Source organism: Ascaphus truei, chromosome 7 (assembly GCF_040206685.1).
Source record: "Ascaphus truei isolate aAscTru1 chromosome 7, aAscTru1.hap1, whole genome shotgun sequence".
NCBI classification, from domain to species: Eukaryota; Metazoa; Chordata; class Amphibia; order Anura; family Ascaphidae; genus Ascaphus; species Ascaphus truei.
In genome coordinates, this window is record NC_134489.1 from 6,053,878 (window position 1) to 6,073,819 (window position 19,942).

The 19,942-nt window shown below is 45.2% G+C and overlaps 1 protein-coding gene across 2 annotated transcripts in view; it reads right to left on the minus strand.

Annotated features, from left to right (window-relative positions):
• LOC142498662 (tyrosine-protein kinase receptor UFO-like) overlaps window positions 1–19,942 on the minus strand; it is an 84,851-nt gene that overhangs the window by 57,222 nt on the left and 7,687 nt on the right. For both annotated transcript variants that reach the window (XM_075606915.1, XM_075606914.1), the window contains exons 3-5: window positions 16,197–16,395; window positions 14,037–14,137; window positions 12,680–12,862 (exon numbers count right to left, since the gene is read on the minus strand). In XM_075606915.1, the coding sequence (XP_075463030.1) occupies window positions 12,680–12,862; window positions 14,037–14,137; window positions 16,197–16,395 (483 nt within the window). The remainder of the gene's footprint in view (window positions 1–12,679; window positions 12,863–14,036; window positions 14,138–16,196; window positions 16,396–19,942) is intronic.

Here is a 19,942-nt window from a genome sequence, read left to right on the forward strand (position 1 = left end):
GTCTCTGTATACAAGTGTGTCTGTGTATGTGAGTGCATGCAGAAGTTTTCTGAGTCTGAGTGTGTGTAACTATATAAGTGTATCTCTCTTAAGATATGTGTTAGTGTGTGTGTGTCTATAGGAGTGTGAGTCTGTTTATTTCTGTATAGATGAGGGATTAACTGTGTGTGTGAGGGTATGAATCTCCCCATTTGTGTGAGTTGGAGGCTGGCACTGAAGCTGCCCGCACTGTGTGTGTGTGTGTGTGTGTGTGTGTGTGTGTGTGTGTGTGTGTGTGTGTGTGTGTGTGTGTGTGTGTGTGTGTGTGTGTGTGTGTGTGTGTGTGTGTGTGTATGCCTCAAGGGAATATTTTTGCTATTAAAAACAACATACAATTGCTTCAAATAATTTAAATCATTCCATAAGAAAAAGAACAAGTACAAGTACTCCCTGTAATATGTTATAATTAAGATGATCTAACCTATTAAACCCTGGATTGTTTTGACGTCATACATTTTTGTATCTGCCCCCTCACTACAGGGGCAGTTTCTGAAAGCTAGGAAACATCTGGAACGCCATAAATGTTACAATGTACCAGACATGTAGACTATCAACCCAGAGTGTGTTATCAAAAACTCTTCACACTTCTTTAAAGCTGCAGTCCAAGCAATGGCTATGTTTTTTTTATTTTTTTTTTAATAAATCAGTTCTGTACTATAAGAAAATGCTTGTAGCATTTTTTTTTTAAACAACTCTGGATGACATTTTTAATGTATTATAATGTAACAAGCATGTTTTGTTTCTACAGCAACCATTAACAAAGTCACATCTCCTTCCTCTTCTGAAACAGGCTCTGGCACACCCATGCCCTCTCTCTGGAGTGCACCAATTGTATCTAGTGACTGCCTGGTCACATGATCTTCCCCACAGAACTTTGGTCCTCTTCTGCTGCACTGACCGCCATTTAGTGAACCACCCGAGCTGAATCTTCACTGATTTGATCACAGGAGAACAGATCGATCGACAACGTAGCTAATTATTTATCATTGATACACATATTAAATGGGAGAGAGGGAAAAAAACAGCTTAGACTGCTGCAGTAACACATGATACTAATGTGGGAGAGTGGAGGCGGCACTGCTGCTGCCCGTGCTGTACCTATGCTATGTATACATGTAATGGCGTAGCAGTGTGTTTGAGGTGTAGGCTGGCACTGCTGCTGCCCGCGCTGTACCTATGCTATGTATACATGTAATGGCGTAGCAGTGTGTTTGAGGTGTAGGCTGGCACTGCTGCTGCCCGTGCTGTACCTATGCTATGTATACATGTAATGGCGTAGCAGTTGTTTGAGGTGTAGGCGGCACTGCTGCTGCCCGTGCTGTACCTATGCTATGTATACATGTAATGGCGTAGCAGTGTGTTTGAGGTGTAGGCTGGCACTGCTGCTGGCCGTGCTGTACCTATGCTATGTATACATGTAATGGCGTAGCAGTGTGTGTGAGGTGTAGGCGGCACTGCTGCTGCCCGTGCTGTACCTATGCTATGTATACATGTAATGGCGTAGCAGTTGTTTGAGGTGTAGGCTGGCACTGCTGCTGCCTGTGCTGTACCTATGCTATGTATACATGTAATGGCGTAGCAGTGTGTTTGAGGTGTAGGCTGGCACTGCTGCTGGCCGTGCTGTACCTATGCTATGTATACATGTAATGGCGTAGCAGTGTGTTTGAGGTGTAGGCTGGCACTGCTGCTGCCCGTGCTGTACCTATGCTATGTATACATGTAATGGCGTAGCAGTTGTTTGAGGTGTAGGCGGCACTGCTGCTGCCCGTGCTGTACCTATGCTATGTATACATGTAATGGCGTAGCAGTGTGTGTGAGGTGTAGGCGGCACTGCTGCTGGCCGTGCTGTACCTATGCTATGTATACATGTAATGGCGTAGCAGTGTGTTTGAGGTGTAGGCTGGCACTGCTGCTGCCCGTGCTGTACAGTACCTATGCTATGAGCCTGAGATTGCAGCTACCCATTCTGTACCCGCGCTGTGTATACATGTCATGGTGTATGTGTGTATATGAGGGGGAGCCTGAGATTGCAGCTACCCATTCTGTACCTGCGCTGTGTATACATGTCATGGTGTATGTGTGTATATGAGGGGGAGCCTGAGATTGCAGCTACCCATTCTGTACCCGCGCTGTGTATACATGTCATGGTGTATGTGTGTATATGAGGGGGAGCCTGAGATTGCAGCTACCCATTCTGTACCTGCGCTGTGTATACATGTCATCGTGTATGTGTGTATATGAGGGGGAGCCTGAGATTGCAGCTACCCATTCTGTACCCGCGCTGTGTATACATGTCATGGTGTATGTGTGTATATGAGGGGGAGCCTGAGATTGCAGCTACCCATTCTGTACCCGCGCTGTGTATACATGTCATGGTGTATGTGTGTATATGAGGGGGAGCCTGAGATTGCAGCTACCCATTCTGTACCCGCGCTGTGTATACATGTTATGGTGTATGTGTGTATATGAGGGGAAGCCTGAGATTGCAGCTACCCATTCTGTAACTGCGCTGTGTATACATGTCATGGTGTATGTGTGTATATGAGGGGGAGCCTGAGATTGCAGCTACCCATTCTGTACCTGCGCTGTGTATACATGTCATGGTGTATGTGTGTATATGAGGGGGAGCCTGAGATTGCAGCTACCCATTCTGTACCCGCGCTGTGTATACATGTCATGGTGTATGTGTGTATATGAGGGGGAGCCTGAGATTGCAGCTACCCATTCTGTACCCGCGCTGTGTATACATGTCATGGTGTATGTGTGTATATGAGGGGGAGACTGAGATTGCAGCTACCCATTCTGTACCCGCGCTGTGTATACATGTCATGGTGTATGTGTGTATATGAGGGGGAGCCTGAGATTGCAGCTACCCATTCTGTACCCGCGCTGTGTATACATGTCATGGTGTATGTGTGTATATGAGGGGGAGACTGAGATTGCAGCTACCCATTCTGTACCCGCGCTGTGTATACATGTCATGGTGTATGTGTGTACAGTTTGTGAGGGGGAGGCCGGCACTGCTGCTGCCTGGACGATATCTGTGCTGGCTATACATGACATGTATGTAGCACTGTGTGTATGTGAGGGGAAGGTTGGCACACTACATGTGCAGGATCCATGCTTTGTATACGTCATCGTATAGAAGTGTGTGGTCCAGGAGGCTGGCGCTGGCTATGCTGTACTGTATATAGCCACTCTGTCTGTAACATGTATATCTGTGCTGTGTCTGTGTGTGAGAATATAGTGTACATGTGTGTGTTTGTATAGGTGTTTGAGCAATGTATATCTGTACTAAAGTGTGCAATGAATTACTGGCACTATATGGGTTAAACAGACTGAATTCTTGCTTGTTAAAAAAAACAACTCACTTTTCTAACCAATTTTTCCTGTTTAAATTTAGCTTTGAGGAAGATTCTTAAAATAATAGGACTTGGGCTTAAGGGAGCGTGAGAGAGTGAGAATGCCAGGGATAGAGAAAGCAAGAATGAGAGAGAGCGAGAATGAGAGAGAGAGCGAGAATGAGAGAGAGAGCGAGAGAGAGAGAGAGTGAGAATGCCAGGGATAGAGAAAGCAAGAATGAGAGAGAGAGCGAGAATGAGAGAGAGAGCGAGAATGAGAGAGAGCGAGAATGAGAGAGAGAGAGAGAGAGAGAGAGCGAGAATGAGAGAGCGAGAATGAGAGAGAGCGAGAATGAGAGAGAGAGAGAATGAGAGAGCGCGAGAATGAGAGAGAGCGAGAATAAGAGAGAGAGAGTATGCCAGAGAGGGAGAGAGAATGTTAGAAAAGAGACACAGGAAATACCATACAGAGAGAATACTAGAAAATGAGAGAGAGGAAATACCAGACAGAGGTAGAAAAAGAGAGAGCACGTGAGAAAGGGGAGAGAAAATACCAGATTGAGTGAGAAAAACAGGGGACAAGAAAAAAGAGTGAAAGTGGAGGATGAGGGAAGAGTAACACATGGGGCCTCATGCAGAGAGCAGCGATATTTAAAATTGGAGAGGGGAATAAAAAGTAGCTTTAATGGAGAGTTTTTTTCTCCATATGCAGAAAGGTCCGAAAACTGCATTTAGAATCCTGTCTGCATATGGAGAGTTTCAACCAGCGATATGCGCGCTGTTGAAACTTGTGGAAAAAAAATCGCGTTTTTTTTTTTCTCCCCCACCGGCCACCGAGCTCCAGCTTCTTGCCAAATTTTTTTGGAGAAGCAAAATGTTGAAAATCGCGCCATTTTTTTGGCGCGAACAGCCGCTAGATGGCGATCGCGCCTCTCTGAATACGGCAGTTTTCAATACTGGAGAGATTTAGGTTCTCTCCAGCCGCGCGGCGAAATTTGCAAATAAAAAAAATAAATGGCGCTTTTTTTAAAACTCGCCAGTACCTGCCTTTCTACAGGCATTTTTCTTCAAAAAATGCCGCTATTCACCTTACCGCTGCTCTCTGCATAGGCCCCATGGACGGATAGGTATAGAGTATGAAGAAGAGAAAAAAGGGGGGGGGGGAGCGAGAGGGTGTGGGGGGAGAGAGACAGACAGAAAAGTATATTTCCTTCCCCTTCTCACTCCCAGCCACCTTGTGTCTGAGACACTCTCTTATCACATACAGTCATGTGAAAAAGAAAGTACACCGTCTTTGAATTCTATGGTTTTACATATCAGGACATAATAACAATCATCCTTTCCTTAGCAGGTCTAAAAATTAGGTAAATACAACCTCAGATGATCAACAACACTGTGTCATGTGTTGTTTAACAAAAATAAAGCCAAAATGGAGAAGCTATGTGTGAAAAACTAAGTACACCCTCACTACTTCCATAGGAATTAAGATGCTAAGTAGCAGACAGGTGCTGCTAATCAAATGCCCTTCATTAATTGATCATCAGCAAGTGTGACCACCTCTATAAAAGCCGAAGTTTTAGCAGTTTGCTGGTCTGGGCATTCAGGCATGTGTTAACACAATGCTAAGGAGGAAAGACATCAGCAATGATCTTAGAGAAGCAATTGTTGCTGCTCATCAATCTGGGAAGGGTTATAATGCCATTTCCAAACAATTTAAAGTCCATCATTCTACAGTGAGAAAGATTATTCAAAAGTGGAAAACATTCAAGACAGTTGCCAATCTTCCCAGGAGTGGACATCCCAGCAAATTCACCCCAAGATCAGACCGTGCAATGCTCAGAGAAATTGCAAAATACCCAAGAGTTACATCTCAGACTCTAAAGGCCTCAGTTAGCAAGTTAAATGTTAAAGTTCATGACAGTACAATTAGAAAAAGACTGAACAAGTACAGTATGGTTTGTTTGGAAGGGTTGCCAGGAGAAAGCCTCTTCTCTCTAAAAAGAACATAGCAGCACGGCTTAGGTTTGCAAAGTTGCATCTGAACAAACCACAAGACATCTGGAACAATGTCCTTTGGACAGACGAGACCAAAGTGGAGATGTTTGGCAATTATGCACAGCGCCACGTTTGGCGAAAACCAAGCACAGCATATAAGCACAAACACCTCATACCAACTGTCAAGCACGGTGATGGAGGGGTGATGATTTGGGCTTGTTTTTGTAGCCACAGGACCTGGGAACCTTGCAGTCATTGAGTCGACCATGAACTCCTCTGTATACCAAAGTATTCTAGAGTCAAATGTGAGGCCATCTATCCGACAGCTAAAGCTTGGCCGAAATTGGGTCATGCAACAGGACAATGATCCCAAGCACACCAGCAAATCTACAACAGAATGACTGAAAAAGAAAAGAATCAAGGTGTTGCAATGGCCCAGTCAAAGTCCAGACCACAACCCGATTGAAATGCTGTGGCTGGACCTTAAGAGAGCTGTGCATAAACAAATGCCCACAAACCTCAATGAACTGAAGCAACGTTGTAAAGAAGAGTGGGCCAAAATTCCTCCACAATGATGTGAGAGACTGATAAAGTCGTACAGAAAACAATTACTTCAAGTTATTGCTGCTAAAGGTGGTTTTACAAGCAATTGAATCATAAGGTGTACTTAGTTTTTCACACATGGCTTCTCCATTTTGGCTTTATTTTTGTTAAATAAATCATGACACGGTGTAATATGTTATGTGTTGTTGTTCATCTGAGGTTGTATTTACCTAATTTTAAGACCTGCTAAGGAACTGATGATTATTTTTATGTCCTGATATGTAAAACCATAGAATTCAAAAAGGGTGTACTTTGTTTTTCACATGACTGTATGTCTATGTATGAAGACTGTGATGGCAGATACAATAGATCTGTTCAAATTTGTTGGGATATCTTTTTAGAAAAGAAAGGTATACAAGGATATACCGAATAAGTAAACATGGGAAGGATGTTGATCCCAGGAGAAATCCGATTGCCAATTCTTGGAGTCAGGGGGGAATTTATTTTTCCCCTTATGAAATAATATAATTAGATGATATGACACTGGGGGTTTTTGTTTGCCTTCCTCTGGATCAATATACTGTAAGTACGGTTATAGGATAAAGTATCTGTCATCTAAATTTAGCATAGGTTGAACTTGATGGACGTATGTCTTTTTTCAACCTCATCTACTATGTAAGTACTTTGTAACGATGTTAGACCCCATTGACATGTCATACAGGTAGCATGCAGAGCTGGGCAGAGGCTCTAACCCCTTTCGTGCCAGATGTGCTGTATCCAGGAGGGTACAGCAACATCTGTAAATGATCACCCCCCCCCTTGCTAGACGCAGTAAGCGAGACAAAAACACAGCTGCTATGTGGTCAACTCAGTGACATCAGAGAGGGCGAAGCATTCCCAGTGCCCCACCTCCATAACTCCCTCATACCTCTGTCTCTCTGTCCCCCCCGTCTCCCCCCTCTCTACATAGCATCATAGGCTCTTCTGTATCTGCTTCAAAAAGATCCTCCTCCCCTGCATGTTCATTTATTTTTGTTAGGTTGTGTAATTGTTTCCTTACAAAAGATTCACACCGGCTATGTCATTTATTTGTACCTTGTGAAAAGTGAATATGTTTTGCTTTTCTCCAGGAACAATGGATTCCAGCTACTTCTGTTTATCTGTATGACTAATCATAATTATTTGGCAAACAGTCATCATCAAAAGACACTAACATTTGTAAACAACCAAACCCTAGAGCTTAAAAGTTTTAAAAAAATGTTTTCATCGAAAAACAAAACAAGTTGTCAATCAGCAACATTTAACCTATTAAAGATGTGACTATCCTTAAATCACTTTGCTCCAAGGATTAAATATAATTTAAATATATTACATTACATGTATACATTAAATATATATTTCCCATATTGTACAATATGGTGTCTGTTTTCACCTCTAAGTATACGCAATAAATGGGAAGGTCCCTATAAACCAGCATTCCCCCCTTTTCCCCCCACACCCCACCCCGAGGCCTTTTATGAGTTTAACGCAGGGGAGGTCACCAACAGGCCAGGTTTTCAAAATATCCCTGCTTCAGCACAGGGGGTTCAATCATAATGACTGAGCCACCTGTGCTGAAGCACTGATATGCCCAAAACCTGACCTGTTGGTGGCCCTTGAAGACTGGAGTTGGCCATCCCTGGTTGAACTCATATAATGTTACTATCTTGCCCCCTGATCCCTTAGAGTAAGTGAAAAATAAAATACTCAGAAAATGGTGATCAGCGCATACTGACGCTTTAAAAATCAACATTTTACTTAATGTGTCCCGAGTGGAACTGTTTTCAGCTTAAACCGTTTGTTGCTGGCCCCACTGGCACTGATGGTGCTTCTGGTTTGCATTTGGTTGCTTGCACTCTCTCCCTGCCAAGCTTGGAGTTTTACAATATCCAACCCCCACCTCCCCCTTCCGTGGCAGATGTCAATGGAAATGATGAATTTCCCCCTGAAAACACAGAAAGACGTGTGAGAAAAAAAACCCCAGATCTAAGAATAGGGATAATAAAGGAACATACAAAAGTCCCTGGCAAGTTGTCAGAATGAGGGAGAATAAAATGGTAGGCACACATTTATCAATCCTTCTGCTTGGAAAGTTCTGTACACGTGAAGAAGAGACCTGCAGGGGTTGGAAAGTTCTGTACACATGAAGAACAGACCGATGAGGTTTTGAAAGCTCTGTATACGTGAAGAAGAGACCTCTGGGTTTAGAAAGCTCTGTACACATGAAGAAGAGACCTGGGAGGTTTTGATCCATCAAACATGTCCCACATAAAACCAAAGGGACCTCAAGACAGTGACATTAAATGGGTTAAAGGGTCTGACTCTGTCAGTAAAAGGGTTAAGTTATCAATCACCAAATGTCACCATGGTCCTAAGTAGGACTAAAACTTTAACGACCGACCTCTGTGGGGTGGGGTGGGGTGAGGGAAGAATGCAGACAGCTGTTTTTTTTAAAGATGCATCTGTCAACAAGGAAATGTTTGTTCCAGTAAAAAAGACCCCTCATTATTGAAAAAAGAGCCCTCATTAACGACATGTCATTAGCTCTCAGGTTCGCTGTGAGTGTCCTGTGGAGGATCTGTCATCAAGAAGTTCTAGCTTTATTTGATAACGTGTGTATGATACGTTCCATGTCATTGCATTGAGCTTTGGAATATGGCGGCACCTTCTAAATAACTTATTGGAAAGTGGCTGTAGGAACATGTATGGGACACAATTATTGGGATTTTAGGAGATCTGCCGTATAAATCTCGAACCCACTTCAATCACTCAAAGAATATTTTTCTTTTAGAAAACGATGTTCCCTTTTTTTATTCTACTCACAACATTTGCAGTCAAACTCTCCAAAGGTTTGCAGTGTTGATGTAAAACAATTGTTGCGGGGTCTATTAAATATGGCCCCATTGAGAATGAAACAAATCGCTGGAATGTTGGAATCAGAATTCCTGCGAATCCTCTATCTCTTGATGGTATCTTGGACATTAGTTCAATAAGACTCGGTTGCATTGTATACTGTGCATCTGAGGGGGTGAAAAGGTGCCTTGCTGACCCCCACATGTCAGTGACTCAGAGCCCTGTCACTCCTGCATCTGCTTTGTGGTCCCCTGAGTCACTCCTCAGCCTAATCATGTTACAGGATTAAGAGGGGATGCTGTGCTGTGGGAATGTTTAACTGATCTCTCAGCCTGTGTGTTAGTGCTTCTACAGTATGTGAGGAATGCAGCTATGCACTAACAAAGAGCTTAGTGACTGCACCTCCACCCTGCAGCGTCATTCCATGTACTGACTCCTCCCCCACACACACACTGCACCGCCATCCTGCCCTGCAGTCTGCTCTGCTATTCCATGTACTGACTCCTCCCCCCCCCCCACACACACACACACATTACTACACCGCCATCCTGCCCTGCAGTCTGCTCTGCTATTCCATGTACTGACTCCCCCCCCCCACACACACACACACACATTACTGCACCGCCATCCTGCCCTGCAGTCTGCTCTGCTATTCCATATACTGACTCCCCCCCTCCCCACACACACACTGCACCGCCATCCTGCCCTGCAGTCTGCTCTGCTATTCCATATACTGACTCCTCCCCCCCCCACACACACACTGCACCGCCATCCTGCCCTGCAGTCTGCTCTGCTATTCCATATACTGACTCCTCCCCCCCCACACACACTGCACCGCCATCCTGCCCTGCAGTCTGCTCTGCTATTCCATATACTGACTCCCCCCCTCCCCACACACACACTGCACCGCCATCCTGCCCTGCAGTCTGCTCTGCTATTCCATGTACTGACTCCCCCCCCCCCACACACTGCACCGCCATCCTGCCCTGCAGTCTGCTCTGCTATTCCATATACTGACTCCTCCCCCCCCCCACACACACACACACTGCACCGCCATCCTGCCCTGCAGTCTGCTCTGCTATTCCATGTACTGACTCTTCCCCCCCCCCACACACACACACACACTGCACCGCCATCCTGCCCTGCAGTCTGCTCTGCTATTCCATGTACTGACTCCTCCCCCCCCCCACACACACACTGCACCGCCATCCTGCCCTGCAGTCTGCTCTGCTATTCCATGTACTGACTCCTCCCCCCCCACACACACACACACATTACTGCACCGCCATCCTGCCCTGCAGTCTGCTCTGCTATTCCATGTACTGACTCCTCCCCCCCCCACACACACATTACTGCACCGCCATCCTGCCCTGCAGTCTGCTCTGCTATTCCATGTACTGACTCCTCCCCCCCACATACACTGCACCGCCATCCTGCCCTGCAGTCTGCTCTGCTATTCCATGTACTGACTCCTCCCCCCCACACACACTGCACCGCCATCCTGCCCTGCTATACTTCTACAGAGCTCACACCCACCCCTCCATTCTACTATGCTACACAGTTCTGTCACTGCACCTCTATCCTGCCCTACAGCCTCTCTGCTATTCCCGTACTGTCACCGCTACCACTCGTGTATGGACTCCACACACCGCTCTGTAACTGCACCTCCATCCTGACCTGCTGCTTTCTCTACTATTCCTGTCCAGCCTCTCTCACACACACAGCTGTCACTGAACCCCCATCCTGCCCTGCAACATCTGCTATTCTCATACTGTCTCCCCCATATTCTAAACTCTGTCACCTCAATCCCACACTGTGTTAACTCCCTGAGACCTTCAACAAGTCATCTTATCAAACAACAGAGTGTAAGCTCTGTGGAGAAGGGAATGTCTGAACCTACTAATATACAGAGAGATTTGTATATATATATATATATATATATATATATATATATATATATATATATATATATATATATATATATATATATATATATATATATATATATACATACATACATACATACACACACACACACACACACACACATATATATATATACACTGCTTTTTTCTGCGAAAAAAGGTGGGGATAATGTGGTCCTCCAACAATCTTTTTGTGAGAGGCTATTAACACAGTAGTTGTCTGCGCATGTGCGTGAGAGCTCATGCATGCGCTGACAGATACTGTGTGAATAGCTTAGCAGGAGTGAGCAAACTTTTTAAGTCGAGACTGCCTTTTCATCCGTGATATTAGTTGGGCCCTCCCTGTCTGATGTAATCCAAATCCCATGAAAAAAAACCCCGTTATTAAATGGTATACAATATAAATGTGAATACAAATATGTCAAATACTTGCATATTTCAACATTTTTAAAACGGCAAAACATGACAAATTGTATATGAGTTTTTAAAATAAATCAGTGTAGTAGTAAAAGATAATATCGACTGTAATGTATCTCTCTCACCCTCCCTCCTCCTCCCTCTTACCCTGCTCTCTCTGACCCACCCTTCTCCTCTCTCTAACTCACCCGCCTCCTCTCTCTTAACCTCATCTCTCTCACCCATCGCCCTCATCATCTCTCATCCCCCCACCCTCCTCCCCGTCTCTCATCCCCTCTCCCCGTCTCTCATCCTCTCCCTCTCTCCTCCTCATCCTCTCTCCTCCTCATCCTCTCTCCTTCTCCTCCTCCTCTCTCCTCCTCATCCTCACTCCTCCTCATCCTCACTCCTCCTCATCCTCACTCCTCCCCTCCCCTCCTCATCCGCTCTCCTCCTCATCCCCTCATTTGCTCCTCATCCCCTCATATGCTCCTCATCCCATCCTTTCACCTCCTTATCCCCTCATTTCACTTCCTCACCCCTCATTTCACCCTCCTCATCCCACATTTTACCTCCTCCTCTCACCCCATTAATACCTGGCTTCGGTAGTGGACCTCGCGAGTGGAGGAGGGTGGCGGTGGTGGCAAAGGCGGGCGGCGGGAGAGGATGATGGTGGCCCACCAGAGTGGAGGAGGGCAGCAGAGGAGTTGGACAGTGGCAGATAAGGACTGCCAGGGAGGAACACGCGGTAGCAACGGCAGACACCGGAAGTCATTGAAGACTTGTGGGTCGGACCACTGGCGGGCTGCCGTCATCTTCTCCCGCCACCCACCTCTGCTGCTGCCGCTCTGCTACCACAAATCGGCAGCCCCCTTTAAAAAATCTTGTGCCCCTCAGTTTGCGCACCCTTGGCTTACACTGTAGCCGTATGAAAAAGGTGGAGATACGGCGTAGTCCTGCGTACCCCCAGAGAAAAAGCATTGTGTATATATATATATATATATATATATATATATATATATATATATATATATATATATATATGCACACACGTTAAAAAATGTATGTATAGTAGGCACACTGCCCTGATAAAGGTCCCTCGGTGTCCCAAAAAGTTGGTTGTTATAGTAACCTGGTGTTTGGGTGAAGTATATATATATATATATATATATACACACGTAACCCCGATCCTAAAGGGTTACTAGCATGGTTAGTGTATGCTAGGCTTCACCCTGAGTTGCTATGGGAATCCAGACGTCACGCAGGGGTATGTAAGGAAAAGGGACTGTTCTAGAAAGTCAGGTTCCAGGAGTACAAGAGGAGAGGAGCCTCGGGGAGAGTAGATACCCATGTTCTTAGAGTAAAAGTATAGACTAGACCAGGCCCTCCTACTTTATTATGTTATACACAGGATAGTAACCTTATATATATATATGTTATATATATATATATATATAATATAATATATATATATATATATGTATATATATATATATATATATATATAGCGCCTCTCCTCCTGTCACATGGGTAGTGCCCCCTTCTTACCTTTCACATTCAGAATAGAAGGGGTTAATGCCACATCATCATCCAGGGAATTTAGGGGCACCCCGTCATGCAGCCATATAACATGAACGGGGTCGGGGGGTCCCTGGGCATCACAGCTGAGGTTAAAGGTCATGTCGGAGTTGGTGTGCAGGTCTTGGGGCTCCTCCGTGAAAAAGGGCAGGCCTGGCAAGGGTAGAGCAAGAAGCGGGTTAGTGACAGACAGTTTGGGAACCCCTTTGCTGTCAGAGGGACCTGCTTGGCAACATTTATTGGAGTTTCTACTGCCCACTGCCTTTGAAGTAGGTGATCCCGGTTTGAAACCCAGTGTCAGCTCTCCCCGTGACCTTGGGAAAGTCACTTTACCCCCCTGTGCCAAAGGCAGCAAACATTAGATTGCAAGCTCTTTGTAGAAAGACTGTAGCAATATAAATGCTGTAACAACAGGAAGGGTGTGGTTGGGGGTGGGGAGATCTGTAAAATACACCACGTTTTCTTTTCGAGTGGAATGTGTAATGGTAAGATTGTAAATAAAAAAAAAATAGTAGCGGTAGTGTGGGGGTTAAATAAAAGTAACACACACGTACAATCACAAATCAACCACTTTCTGTCATTCTATAAACACACAAATATATACCGTATATATACAGTATATATACACAGTATATATATATATATATATATATATATATATATATATATATACAGTGTTCGACAAACCTATACATTTGCTCGCCCCGGGTGAGTGGATTTAAACCCCTGGGCGAGTAAATATTGGCCCAAGCAGCACACGTTTGGTACTAGGTGGCGAGTAGATTTTTTGGTGATTTGTCAACCACTGTATGTATATGTATATTATATATATATATATATGCAAATATAGCTGTATGCTCATCTGCATGTCTTAGGCAGGTCTGCAACCCCGCCTTTCCCCATTATCACCCAGCATACAGCACTTCCACTGCAGCAAGGGATTCTGGGAAATGACATGCAAATGAGCACACAGTGTCACTTTTTGCCTCAATAACCATTTTTAACATGGTTCCCTATAGGCTTAAGCTTGCTGCATGGTCACAGCTTTGAGCACAGCCAGGGTTAAGGTGCATACCCAGAAAACCACCCACAGACAGCTGTTTTGACCTTGATGGGTCTCATCAGTGTGGGGTTGATTTTACTGGGAATGCAAGAGAGGCTTATAGGATAGGCCAAACCATAATACTGAGTTAAGTTATGGTGAGTAAAAAAAGTGACAAAAACCCTCCACAGGAAAGCAAATATGCAAATATAGCTGTATGCTCATCTGCATGTGCATGCATATATATATACACACACACACAAACACATGTATACACACACTCACCTTCCAGCTCCAGATAAGCCTCTTCAGACAAGATCTTTTCTTCTTCCATGATGACCACACACTGGTAGCGTCCGGCGTCAGAGAGCTGCAGCGAGGGGATGCTGGGAGGGGAAGGGACAGGGGCATTTTTATCACAGCCATAAATGGCACCTATCAAAACTTTGGGGTGTGAGACTAAATGCTGCAGGATAGAGGTCCAGGGACTGAGCTGTATGTGTGTAAGGTCGCGTTTATAGTGCCGGCGACGCGACCGATGACGTCACCCATCGCCACTGGTGAAAGTTGAACTTTAGTTTTAAGTGACGTCGCTGGCGACTAGGCCAGTGATGTCACCAAGGCGGAGGACAGCGCTCTGTGATTGGTTTAGAGACAGTCACATGTGGCGACGCTAAAAAAAATCAAATTTCACTGGCTTCCAAATTTTTGGTCGCTCCGTCGCGCTTATTATAAGCGCATGCGACGGATTCAGTGGATTTGTTTTGGAGCGACATCGCGTCGCCGGGCACTATAAGCGCAGCCTTAGGAGGGAGGTGGAAGAGGACAGTACAGGGGGATGCAGGTCAGGATGCTCAATCAGTTCTCGCAGTGTAAGAAATAACTGCGCTAACTACCTGGTACTGTGCTGAATACTAATGCTTGGACCTTTCTAATGAATTAGCCTTTAACCAGTAGGGATCACAGCGTCTCTGGCAGTTAGGGGGTTAATGGACAACTGCAGACAAATCTGATTGGACTCCAGCCACTGGCAAGCCAGGTGACAAGTGACCTGAGGACAGGTACAGGGAGTGGCCCCTTAATCTCTGCCTCTGTCTGACCCCAGGGCGGTACCTCCCCCCTTTGTTCATAAAGTTAATGAAGGGGGGGGGGAGAGAGGAGCTATGTCTGCAGTGGTGCATGCGGCTCCTTTCGTGGTGAAGTTGCGGTAATCCGTGCCAGAGATGAAGTCAATGCGCAAGTAGAGACCTGACCAGACACTGCTCATTAACCTCCCAGATGCCAAATCCAAATGGGGCGGAGGGTGGGGGGGGGGGGGGTTGGGGGTTGGGCGTTGGGGGTTGTTAAGGGGGGTGGATCTTTATCCACACTCGCTTTTATATTACATTGGGGGTTTTTTCTAGACGAGCCTACAAGGAAATATAAATGGCCGCTCGCTTAGCATTGATAAAGGGTTAGACCAGGGGTGCACAACTCCAGCCCTCAAGGGCCACCCACAGGACGGATTGTAAGGCTATCCCTGCTTCAGCACAGGTGGTACCATCAAAATAACTGGTGTACCTAATGACAGTGACGTGTTTAATGGGTTAAAGAATCAGACCCAATGTAGGATTTAGGAAACCTAAGCAAATTGATGTGTTTAATGGTTTAAATGGTCAGTCGTACGCAATACCAAAGAGACCGAACAATAGTGACATGTGATTGGACAAGGATAATCTGCGAGTATTTTGTTAAACTTCATTTACAGTGTAATTAAATGAACTAGAATTTGATGGCAGAGAAGAGCACCTTGGCCCACCCAGTCCGCCCATGCAATCTGATGGAAAAACTCAGACCCTCTGAGATCTTTTAGTTTCTTTCATATTTAGGACCCCCATATATCTATCTCGGGCATGTTTTTAAATTCCCTTACTGTACCAGCCTCAGGCACCTTTGCTGCAAGGCTACTCCCTGAATCCCCCATCCTTTCAGTGAAGAAGTTCTTCATCAGAACGTTCCATCCTCCAGCTTAAAGAGAATGGCCTCTTGTTCTGTCACTTCCCTCTGCTTCACTCCTGCACCTTATTGAAACCCTTGATGTATGTGTAAGTTTCTAACTCCTACGTGATGTCGTGTGACCCCGCGGCGGTCATTTGACATCGCCGGAGACAAGACGAGTAACATAAAGAGCCCACGTGCGCTCCCCCAGCATTTGATTTAAATACTTTGTGGAAGAGCGCTGGGCCTCTGTAAGTGCCCCCCCCCAGACAATGGGGGGGAAGCACCTCCCAGTCTGCGCACCCCTGCGGCTTAAACAATCATTGTGCTCAGCTGATTATGAAACTCAGTTATATAAATTTATGGTGTATTTGCTTTCTCTGCTTTTGCTTCCTGTGGGTTCCTAAGAGGGACTGAACATGTGGGAGAGGGGTTTATCACTTGTCATAAGAAGGCCCTCTCACCCACCTCAGATCACTTATGGTCATCCATTCCTCGTCATTCAGTGGCACTTGAATCTGGTTGATGTCAGCTAAGTACAGAGACTCCCCATTTCGCAGCCAGTCCACCTCGGGACGCTCCCCCATTACCCGCACGCTGCACCTTAGCACAATGTCCTTCCCCAGGGATGATGTCAAGTTGGAGGGGTCCTCTGTGAAATAAACACCTGGGAGGAAGAAGCAGAGGAGATGTTATTTGGATCCTATATGTCAAGATCTACATCGGACTTCAAGAAATCCCCCTCTACAAGAAAAGATTTGTCCCCATAGACTTTGATGGGATCCCTTTCTACAATAACTGTTGGTGTCCATAGACCGTTATGAAATTATCCTCTATAACAATGGTTCCCAACTCCAGTACTCAAGAACCCCCAGCCGGACAGTTTTTATATCCATGTTTCAGCACTGGTAGTTCAGTCAAAAAAAGTGAGCCATTGATTGGGCCACCCGTGCTCATGCAGGGACATCCTTATAATCTGATCTGTGGGCGGTTCCTGAGGACAGAAGTGGGGAACCACTGTTTGATATGAAACAGAAATGAGCACAAGTTATAAAACAAATCTGTGTTAACTGTTACCAAATCTTGCTATAGTCCTTTCTCCACTTTCAGTAGCCATACAAATATACCCATCATTGGGAGGGGAAAGTCAGGATTAATACTATGCAGCAGATTCATTAAAAAATAAATAAAAAAAGTTAACTCCGTGTAATCGGCTTCCATAGAAAGATTGATCCCCCTATTCCCTTTGGGTGCCCTACGACATAGTAGCTACGTCAAAATGAATTGCTCATTCTCTTAAGGAAGATCGCGTCCTGCGCTGCTCCACAGACGCGATCTGAAATGGTGGCGGATGGAAGCGGCATGACTCACCCCGTTTTGTCAGCAGCGACAGAGTGATCACGTGACTGCTTTGGAGAGAGGTCAAGCGATAACGAATGCCGGTGGGGCTGCACCACTCTGGCACTAAAAGGGTTAAAAGCACCTGTTTAACTCAGGGGTTCTCAAGTCCAGGCCTCACGACCCCCCAACAGGTCAGGATTAAAGATCATTTCAGCTGTGCCTCTGAGGGCTGACAAACAGTCTTTTCATCAAAATACATTGGATCGTAAAAACGCAAAAAGGTTTTGTTCATCATGGTTATGTCACAAGTTTAAAAATTATTTAAAAATATAAAACTTGTGTGATTCTTCAAAGAAAATGGTGCTGTATTTAACCTATTAAACATGAAACTGTTCACTTTGCTTGTCGGAGGTACGGCTCCTTTAAAATGATTAAGACGTTTCCTTCTGCACTAGCAGTAATTGTCTTTGAAATCCCCTGCATTAAATGGGGGCCTGTGACTCACTCACCAAACCACAGGGCCTCATTGTCAAGAAATCTCCATACAAAGACTTCCCATGGAGGGCTTGGCTTCATTACTCAACATCATTATACCGTTCAACATGTTTATTATCAGTGTATAGAGATACTTAGCATCATTATACAACACAGCATGCTTATCATCAGTGTATAGAGAAACTAAGAAACATCCTACAGCACAGCATGTTCTTAGAGTATACAGATACTCATCACCATTATACGGCACTGCATGTTTATCATCAGTGGCTAAAAGTGTATACAGATACTCCGTATCATCACAAAACAACATGTTCATTACCAGGGGCTGGCAATGTATACTCATCACTATTATACAGTACAGCATGATTATTATCAGCGGCAGAGGGATTTTTGATGGGCTGTGCTTTTCCTTTTTATAACTCTTTCAGTTTCTGATTTCTGCCTTTTCACCCATTCACCTTCCACCATCTTCCCCTTTCTTCACTTCCTCTCTCAGTTCTTATTCTCATTTTAGGATACAAAGGGCCATGGCATTAAAGGGTCAGTCCCTAGCAGAGACGGCACATTATTCGCACAATGTAGAATCCGCAGCAAATATCCGCGGGCCCCTCTGAGACCAGACGAAGCAACCAGCGGTGTTTGTGCAAAGTATTCTCATTTTCCACACAGAATTAGACCAATGTTTGGAAACATCAGTTGAATCAATGGTAAAAATAAATATATATATATATATTTTCTTTCAAGCGAAATGAAATCTTTGGCAGATTGCCATGCTTTTGCGAGGACGTTTTACAGAAAACCGCGACAAGGAATATTCGCGGATTTGCAAATGTTTACAAAAATGTGTCAGATTCTTTGCAAACCGGTTCGTCCATCTCTAGTCGCACAAGGTTTTCTTTTCTTGCAAACGTCTTATCAATGTGACTGGCTTCCTCACAAAGATGCAATAACCCGTCAAGTAACATTTTCACCAATCTGCTTCCGGTAAAAACGAATCAGTTTTATTAGGGCATTGTGTCATTCTCTTCTTATTGTTCTTCCCTTTATCTCCATTTATTAGGTCACTTGGTCATAGGAGCAACTTCCCTTTAATCCATTAAACATGTCACTGTCATTCGGTCAATATGGTCCTATAAGGAATGGGACTCACCCTTAAGCCCATCTCACCACTCAGTGCTGTGTAGGCACGGTCTTACCTTGTACAAACAGGTACTCTATACACAGATCGCAGCGCTGGAACACCCTGCAGTACACATCATTATACTGTAGTTCAGAACATTTACCTGGTTTCATAACCCATTGTTTCTTATTCAAACATACATTAAATAAGTTATGGTGGGTCAAAAAAAAGTGACTGAAACCCTCAACCGTATACTGTACGGCAAATGAAAATATCACTTGTGAGCACATTCACATGTCTTATACAGGTCTGCAACGCTGCCTTTCACCGTTATCTCCTAGCACAGCGGCGCGCAAACGTCTGATGCTGCACCCCCCTGCATCCACACCCCCGGTGCTCACGCCCCCCTTACCTGCCTGTCGGCATAAGCGGGGTCATGTGACGCGACATCATGTGACGCCTTGCCATGGCAATGGGCGTCAAAGCGGGGTCGTGACGTTCCATGACCCCACAGCGTCATTGCGTTCCATGTCAACGCGTCATCTGAAGCTGGCTGAACCTCGTTAAGTTCAGTTGCAGAGGCCTCGAGCGATCCCCCGGCGTTTCCTTTAAATGCCTTGAGGAAGAGCACGGGGCCTCTGCAAACGCCCCCCCCCCCGCCCCCCCCCCCCCAAGAAAATCCTGCGCCCCCCAGTTTGCGCACACCCCTGACCTAGCATACAGTGCTTTCAACTGCAGACAGGGCTTCTGGGAAATGAGAAATAGATAGGAATATTGACAACTCGATGTAAACATAACAATCTATATAACAAGTAGTGGTCCTGTCCTGTAACACGACACGTTGGTCTCTGCTGGTTTTATATTTTTAGTTGGAAACAGTTTTATTCGTGTTTTGAAGTAATGTAGAAGGATGGAGGGATGGTTTAATTCCTAATAAGGTAAAATGATCCTTCCTGCAGATTTGATGGAGTTTCCCCTAACTGTGAAACCCCGGAGCCAAGTGGCGCCCATATATGCAGATATGCAGTGGGCTCACAGGTATGAGTCACATTTGGGGGTTATATCCAACATTGTGACAATCCATGGAATAATTGGGAATTCAATGATGGAAATTCGGGAGGCTTTCCATGGTGAGAATTAGCGAGACCACCCTCTAGTGCAGGGGAGCGCAAACGGGGGGGGTGAGATTTTCTGGGGGTGGGGGGGGGCAGGACAACGTGTTTACAAAGGCCCCACACTCTTCCCCACAACATTT